Source organism: Nannobrachium achirus (assembly GCF_963921795.1).
Source record: "Nannobrachium achirus genome assembly, chromosome: 18".
NCBI lineage: Eukaryota > Metazoa > Chordata > Actinopteri > Myctophiformes > Myctophidae > Nannobrachium > Nannobrachium achirus.
Window position 1 is genome coordinate 8418968 of NC_137825.1, and position 8848 is coordinate 8427815.

The 8848-nt window shown below is 43.9% G+C and overlaps 1 protein-coding gene across 1 annotated transcript; it reads left to right on the top strand.

The window, feature by feature from the left end:
- Positions 1-2615: 2615 nt before the first annotated feature.
- On the top strand, positions 2616-7534 carry LOC308302845 (neuropeptides B/W receptor type 1-like; the record flags this gene model as incomplete). Its single annotated transcript, XM_080747163.1, has 3 exons — positions 2616-2909; positions 4691-5023; positions 7112-7534. The coding sequence occupies 3 exons, from the start codon at positions 2616-2618 to the stop codon at positions 7532-7534; spliced, it is 1050 nt and encodes a 349-aa protein (XP_080603289.1).
- Between the last annotated feature and the right edge of the window lie 1314 nt (positions 7535-8848).

An 8848-nucleotide genomic window follows, 5' to 3' on the forward strand; every position in this document is an offset into this window, starting at 1 on the left:
GACGCTCCTAGCCCGAGTTACGGCATTTTATGTGCGCTGCAGTGGCAGGGGGTCCTCCACTGGGGGCGCCACCACTTTTGCATCCGTTCTGGAGCACCAGGAGTCGGTGGTCCCCGGGAATTCCCCGTGAGCAGTCATTTTTGCACATTTGGTCATTTTTTACATCTGGGGGTCCCTGGGGCTCCGGGGGTCCTTGGAGGTTGTAGTTTGGCAGGCAAGGAGTGTGTGTGTGTAAAATCTGGCATGGATCGGGTCAACGGGTGCGGAGATATAAGCAGGGAAAAAGTGTGACGTGTGACGGACTCACTGACTCACTCACAGACAGCCTGTGGAGGTTTTGGTAGTAAATGCGACCTACGGTCGCAATAAAACCCACAGACAGACAGAGCCATGTATAGGAGTTAAAAAAGGGACCCCAATTCAAACACCCAAAGGTCAACTTGTGGTGTTTATCCTTTTAGTTGACCAATGACCATGTATCAGTGAACTGTCCTGTCCTGTACCATTTCCTATATGCAAACTTCAAATAAAGTATTCAATCAATCAATCAATCAATCACTTTGACTTACACTTCCACATGTTCTTAAACATAGCAGAGAATAGCAGATCTACAAGCTCACAACGCCTGTTGTGAGCTTGCTGGATCAGCTGGTTTTGCTACTTTTGTGCGATTGATTGAATACTTACAAGTTTGCATAGGAAAGGGTACAGTTTACTGGTACAAGGTCAACTAAAAGGAGATCCTAGTAAGCTTTTTGGCTTATTTGCACAGGAAACCATTATATAACTAATGTTGAAAATGTGTGAACTAACTATTCCTTTAAGCCTCAAACAACCATATCTCTTTAGAGTGTGCTCTGAGCACTGTACTGGCCAATCAGAGAAAGACAGGCCGCCAGTACACATGCTGGGCAGAATTGATATAGGCTATAAGACTTAGTTAGATAAGGATTCCTCAGAGTTCTGCGGTGTGCAGCCAAACTTTGTTGTGTCGGCTGGACACTGTTTTCAGCTTGCTGTGGAAAGCAACCTTCCCTTGCAAAAAATCAGGCAGGCTTGTATTCTGTTTTACTTTCATGCATTTGCTGTTCATATTTTTATATATTCATGTGGGGATTTAATACCCTGTGTGTAATCATTCAACCATGCTGAGTTTAAACTAAAATGTTGCTCCTAGGGGTGGGCGATATGGAAAAATACAATATCACGATATTTTCCCAAGCTGTATCACGATACACGATTTTATCACGATTCTTTTTCACGTTGGTTTTTATGGTTATTTTTCAAGTTACTTGACAAAAACTAGACTCTCTGGGTTCCTTTTGGGAGGTCTAAATTGAACTTTACAAGCATCTAACTCTGACAGTATACAAATGAAACCAAATGGACCCTTACGGGTCCATTTGGTTTCATTTGTATACTGTCAGAGTTAAGTGGAGACCTTGGCATTTTAAAGTTTGAGAACTGATGATTTTGATGCAGGTTTAAATTGAATTCTGCAATGAATCTCTGTATTTATAAGGCTCCCTCAATTGCATCACGATATATACAATACCTCTGAATAGGCATATCGTGGAGACATTGTATCGTCTCACCGATAATTATCACCATATCGCCCACCCCTAGTTGCTCCTGTGTAACGTCTCATAACTGGACTCAGGATACAGAATGACGCATCATAACATTGAATGACAGACGGATAGAACACAGTATGCAGAGGATGTCATCAATAGCAATAGAAAAAAGGTCATAAAGAAGACAAAATAAAAGAAAGAAGAAAATAAATAAAATATATTTACAGTGGAAAAGGGAAGGTAAGTAGGCCTATGGGCTGTTGCGACACTGTACGACAAAGTAAGGCATTCAATTAAACCAGGGGTCTTCAACAGGGGGTCCTCAGAGTTACTACAGGGGGTCCTCCAAATCTTTGTGACTTTTTTATATTAACCACTTGAACCCTGGCGTCCATATTCTGAGAACTTTAGCCAAAAATAGCAGATCTAAAAACCACAAGTTTGGCTATTTTCAGCTATTAGAGGTTTGGTGCAGTGGGGAAAAAGAGCAGACTAAGTACAGTGAAAGGTCAAGTTTATTAAGTATTGACAGTTCAAGTGGTTAAATATCCGAAAACAACAAATTGACATGAATCCAACATACACTGATGATTGTGCTGTCAAACGATGAAACTATATGGAATCTATGAACAGGTTGTGGGGGTGAGTACTTTGTCCTCCTGATTACATTTTTGGGATGTGCTACGTTTTTGGAATTCAATTCCTACTTTTTATGTAAATCTGACTTTAGGTCTAGCACTCCACTGAGAAAACCATTGCTGATGCGCATCTTCTTTTTCTTATATAGGTTGTGTGGGGGTCCCTGCTTCATCTCTCTCTCAACTAATGGGTCCTTGGCCTGAAAACGTTGAAGAGCCTTGATTTAAATAAAAAAAACAACTCTGGAGATGCGAGGTTTCTCCATGGCAGCCGTGCTATATAAACCACATTCCACTCAAGGCAAGCCACCAAATCACTCCCCAGTCCTCGCCCCTCTCTGCTGCTGCTGCTGCTGCTACTGCAGCCAGCGTCAACATTAGTCTCTTTGTCCCAGAACAGAGAATGGAAGGGCTTTTCATCTACAACAACGACTCCCGTCATCTTCTCCTCACTTCAACTCCTTCCTCCTGGCTGCGGACCACCTCGTCGCCCTCAGCGGAGGAATGGTTCACCCCAGTGGAGGAGGGCTTCACCCCAGCGGAGGAGGGCTTCACCCCCAGCGCTGCCAACCTGACGGCAGCCTCCCTCCTGGGCCTGCTGTTCGTCCTGGGCACCGCGGGGAACCTGGCCGTCCTGGTGCTCCTCGTGCGCCGCCTGGAGCCCAGCAACTTCACCCACCTGCTGATGCTCAACCTGGTCAGTCTGAGAATGTTGTCACTTGTCAGGAGAAAAGAACAGGGATCCCACGGTCATGACATTCCTGGAAATATTTTGAAATTAGAAAAATATTTTTTCCAGTACTGGAAAAGTTTTGGAATTTATCAAGGGTCCTGGAAGGTCCTGGAAAAGATAGCTATGCATTGTCTTTGGTTATTGACTGTGTATTCCTCTGAAATGACAAATTAAACATGGGCCAAATTGTCAAATATATCCAGTTTCCGCTGGGGTTTACTGGAGACTATCGGGACCAAACTTCCGGGTTTAACAGCAGACATACAAGCTCACGTCGCGTCGCAGATGCAACTCGTTGTGAGCTTGTAAATCGGCGCCGGAAGCTCGGTACAGACGTCTGCGCAATGCACTATGGGGCGTTGGAAACTCGTGGATAGAGGTAGAAATTGTGAAAATAGCCGATCTACATGCTCACAACGCCTCGCGTTGCGAGGCGTTGTGAGCATGTAGATCGGCTATTTTCACAATAGAACCATGTTATACAAAATTCCTCAACTCTTAGTGCTCGTCAGGGTGCCGGGTCCCCAGTTAAAATATGATTATTTCGGGGGTCACGGCCTGAAAAGGTTGAGAACCACTGGCATACCTGTCTTTGGGCATTGCGCATAGGAGTAAGCGACCTGTTATTGAGCTGAATTATTGTTATATAGTCCTGGAAATTGGGTTAAATATTCTGGAAAAGTTTTGGAAATGAATTGGTAAAAATGTGTGGGAACACTGAAAGAAAGAAAGACAGAAGGAAATGGGAAATCCTTGAATGCCTTACCAACAGTGTTTCTCAAACCTTACTTTGGTTTTTTTACAACAAGGGTTCATATTTTAGATTGTAATTAGAGAAAAGAAAAAAGTGAGTGTTAAACTTATTTCATTTACTTCTTTCTATTGTTTTAGAGATTCTTATTTCAGTGGCTGGGGGCATGCGTACAAGTGGCTAAATATGTCATTTTACACAGAATAAGCCCATTCCCAAGATACAACGCAACCTTTCGTGGTTGGATGTGACTTATGGGGACTAGAAGTGTTACTGTAAATAGCAATAAAGAAACTGCTGGCTTATTGTGTCTAAAAAGACATATTTAGCCACTTGTGCGCATGCCCCCATGCGTACGCATGCCCCACATTTTAGCACGGTAAACTCGATAAAACAATAGAACAAAGCAAATGAAAACATTTTAACACTCACTTTTTCTTTTCTCTAATTACAATCTAAAATATGAACCCTTGTTGTAAAAAAACAAAGTTGTCCTTTAACTCTGACAGCATACAAATGGACCCTGAAGGGTCCATTTGGTCCCATTTGTATGCTGTCAGAGTTACAGGCTTGTAAGGGTCAATTTAGACCCCCATAAAGGAACCTATAGAGAATCCCTAAAATTAATTTTGAGAACCAGCCTTACCAAAACCTTCCTTCACCAATGTGTTTGTAAAAAGTAACCCTATCTCACAAAGATTGGAATTACATTTCCCTCTAGGGGAATCAGTTGTGTATACCAACTGCTTTAAGTAGCCTAGCAAGTTAGGGATCGAACTAGGGGCTTTTCATGATGCTGAATCCATTGTAAACATTTATTTTGCACGGGAAACACTCCTTGGGCCAAAAGTCACAGATTTCCCCTAGGGGAAACTGAATTTCAATCTTTGTGAGATGTGTTACTAGACACCTATACAAACACATTCGTTGAAGAAGGTCTTTGGTAAGGAATCTATTCCCAGATTCTTATTTCTTTAATCCCCCCTGCCTCTAGGTGTGCTGTGACCTGCTGTGCCTGACCGCGCTGCCCCCGTGGATCGGCGACTCGGTGCGGCGCTGGGAGCTGGGCTACGGCCTCTGCAAGGCGGTGACCTTCGTGACCTTCTGCAGCCACTACGCCAACCTCTACACCATCACGCTGATGAGCGTGCAGCGCTTCATGCGGGTGCTCCACCGCCGGCGCTGGGCGCGGGCGATGGGCGGCGGGGGGGAGCGGGCGCTGCTGGTGGCGCTCTGGGCAGCCTCCTGCCTCATGACCTGGCCCTCCGTGGCCTCCTTCGGCCGCGCCAAGGACGGACGCTTCGACTGCAGCCGGTCGCCGCAGATGGTAGGAGGCAGTGCTTAAATTGTCAATGAATAGAGGGTATGCGTGTGACATCACTGTTACTGGAAGTTATGTAGGAACACGCCTACTGAGTGGCAAAAAAATTAATTCATGCCATTGACAACCCATACATCCAAACAGAAAAGTCCTATCTGATTGTATTAAACAAAGTTAAACTCACCAACATTGCAGCTGTACTGAAAGCTTGGATTATTCTCTTTCTATCTGCAAAGTTTTTGTTTCATAAAAATCAACCATAGACATGTTATGAGCTACTTTATGTCAAGACATTCTGTGCAGGTGATTATTATTTTTTTTTTTAAGTGTCAGAGTTTGGAAGCACTTGTTTTCAACAACACAACATACGGCGCTATATGGGACAGATCCATGTTGATGACATGAGTGTAGACATACTGTGTAGTGATTTGCGTGATTTTAGGGCAAAATCTGTAGGAGCCGTTTCCAAAAATGTGTTTAAAAAATCGGCCTGAAGATGGCGCTAAATGGGACAGATCCATGTTGATGACATGAGTGTAGACATTCTGTGTACCGATTTGCGTGATTTTGGGCCAAAAATTGTAGGAGCTGTGTCCATAAATGTGTTTTGCAAGAACCGGCCTCATGGTGGCGCTAGAAGAGGGTCATGTGAGAATTGATGGGTTGTGGTTGTGGTTTGGTAGGCAAGGACGGTGTGTGCAAAATTTGGCATGGATCGGGGCAACGGTTGCGGAGATATGAGCAGGGGAAAAGTGTGACGTGTGACAGACTGACAGACTGACAGACTGACAGACAGCTGGTCGAGGTTTTGATGGTAAATGCGACCTGACGGTCGCAATAACTGGCAAATTGTTAACAAAATTCTATGACACCATGTATGTGTGTAGCCTATATAGTTTGTCTATTGTGTGTCACTGTCACCTATGAAGCACCACATCAGAAAGATTACAAGAAATTGAACAAAAACGTGAAAATATAAAGTAAAGAAAAATGTTGCAGCCAAAAAGGTCTCTATTTTGAAAGATAAAAACATAAATGAGCAAACAGCACTATTTTGATTGACAGGGAAGGTCCCGGATCCAATCAAACAGGTGCCGGATCCGATCAAAGAGGTGAGGGAACATGTTCCCCCATGTTCCCCCTTAAATTAAGCCTAGACGGAAAAATGTCGACTGCCTTTTTTTCAGACAACTTAAAGACATCCACCACCATCGGTGTCATTTCATATTGGTTGTGTTCAGGTGTCACTCTGAAAATAGCTGATCTATGCCTGCCGATCTTGTAGATCAACATTGAGACACGTGCGGCAGGTATTTGTACCAAAAGCCTGCCTCATATGTCTCAATGTTGATATGGTGTGGAAGTGTTGTACAAATTTCAAATATACAGTACCTTAAGGGCTTATTAAACTGGTTAATCAGCTGGTTAAACATGTTGCCCCATGCTAGATGCAGAATAGATAAGCCTCATGCTAGATGCAGAATAGATATAGATACACCATAAAAATGCTAATATACAGCATACGATTTGTGAAAGTGACAAACAGGCTTCACAGTTATGTCAGGTGTGTTCATATGCTAATGGTGATGCGATTTCAGATCAATTGCTCCAGCCACTGAGGAGAAACGCTGTGACAGACAGACAGACACTCAGACAGACAGACATTTGGAAAATGATATGTTTGATAGTGGTGTTCTGTGAGTCCACTATAGATTAGTAAGTGGTAGCCCTGAAACATGACAGTCGTATGATACGACCATCATGTTTCAGGGCATCAAAAGGGGCACTTCAATGTATTGCAGTTTACAGTTTACAGTTTAGGCATTTAGCAGACGCTTTTAATCCAAAGCGACTTACAATAAGCAGATAACATCACAATAATAAACAAGATAATATGTCAGAACATCATCAACAATATAACAAATGCAAATGGATATCTATCTAGAAAAAACACAGTATAATCAAAGTTCTAAAAACCTAAAGACAAAAAACTAATGCTAACTAGCATTAGTTTACTTCGTTTTTACTTCGATCATACTTACTATACTTACTATACTAACCACATGAAAATGTTCTGTCACAAATCACCACTAGGTGGGGCAGACGCTGGCGGCGGCCGTGCTGGACCTGCTGTTCGGCTTCGTGGTGCCCTTCTCCGTCATGACGTCCTTCTACGTCTGCCTATACCGCCGGGTGAAGGAGGTGGCGCTGTCCGGCTGCCGAAGGACCAGCCAGCTCATCTCCCGGATCATCGTCACCTTCGTGGTCCTCTGGGTGCCCATCCACGTGGTGGGCACCGTGGCCATAGCGGGGGCCGCGCTGCGCCCCTCGCGCCCCGACGTGGCGGACAGGCTGGAGCGCCTCACGGACTCGTTCGAGGCCAAGATGGTCTACCTTTTCCCCTTGCTCAGGTTGGTCATAGACCCGTTTCTCTACGCCTTCTCTTTTCGCCAGCTCTGGCCGGGTAGAAGCGGAGAGAACAAGAGAACAGATTTCCTGCGGGCCAGCTCTGTGTGACCGATGCACCGATATGGAAATTCTTGGACAATACCGATGTTTAACCCATTTAGGCCTCCCTAGAATTATTGAATGATTTAACTATTGAAAAATAGCAGATCTACAAGCTCACAGCGCGGCACCGAGTGCCGCGCTGCGAGCTTGTAGATCTGCTATTTTTGAAAAGGTTGTGAAAATGTTTATGTATTTTTTTAAAGCGAACGTTTGTAACTCAAATTTTGCTTCTGGGTGGTCCCTGGAACTAAATATTTTGAGATGGGGTCCGTGGCCAAATACATATCATTTTGGGGGTCCTTCACATGAAAAGGTCTCTCAAGAACAGACTAACTGAGCTCCAGTGAAGTGAAAAGAACCTTTTCTTTGACGATGGCTGGCCATATTGCTGACATAGAAACATGGGTTAAAGTAACAATTGTAGCCGATAACCGATACTGATACCGATATTTGTTTATATATTTTAAAGGTTTAATGTGTAAATAAGCCAAAAGGCTTACTAGGATCTCTTTTTAGTTGACCTTGTGCCACGAAAAGCCCCATAGTTTGACCCCTAACATGCTACTTACAGTAAAGGAGATTTCGTTTTTGTTTTCTTTCTCTGCATAACAAGGTTAAGGCACCCAAACTTTCAGCAGCTGTCACAGGTTCCCCTACTGAGTCTAAGGTTACACCAACACAGCCAGCTCAAAATGTATGCTTATCAACAACAGATAAATATCGATATCTGTCATCGGTTAATGTCTGCGTTATTTGCCAATACCGATATTGACCGAAAACTGCAAATATCGGACGATACAGTCAGATATGTGTCCGCTACCGATGGTGCATCACTAGTTAAAAGCTATAGGCCTATAGGCCAAAGGAAACGATAAGCCTTTTTCAGTGGTGGACTATAACAAAAGATGTGCCTACCCACCATACTAAATTCATTCATCAGTGTCTGCCGCAAACAAACAAAGTAAAGTTACTTTGTTTGTTTGCTTTACTTGAGTATATGTATTTTTGGGATACTACGGTACAGTTCAAAGACACTTGTTCTGTGGACTCCACTACATTTACAGCAATCTATTCACGTTATTCCTGGCCCCGCCCCCGGCTTCCTGTTCATATCCTGAAAGAGGCGGAGGCTGAAAAAGCTGGCCTGAAAAACCAAGAGTGTATGGCTGCAGGCCTGGAGACACCTCCCTCAGCAGATCTTTCTTGTCAGATCTTTCGTCTCAGTACGGAAGTACTCAGAACGGAAGTACTAACGGCAAGTCTACAGGGTCAACAAAGGCGGAGCCGCTCGAGTGTCCACGACATTGCAAGCGGCGCGAA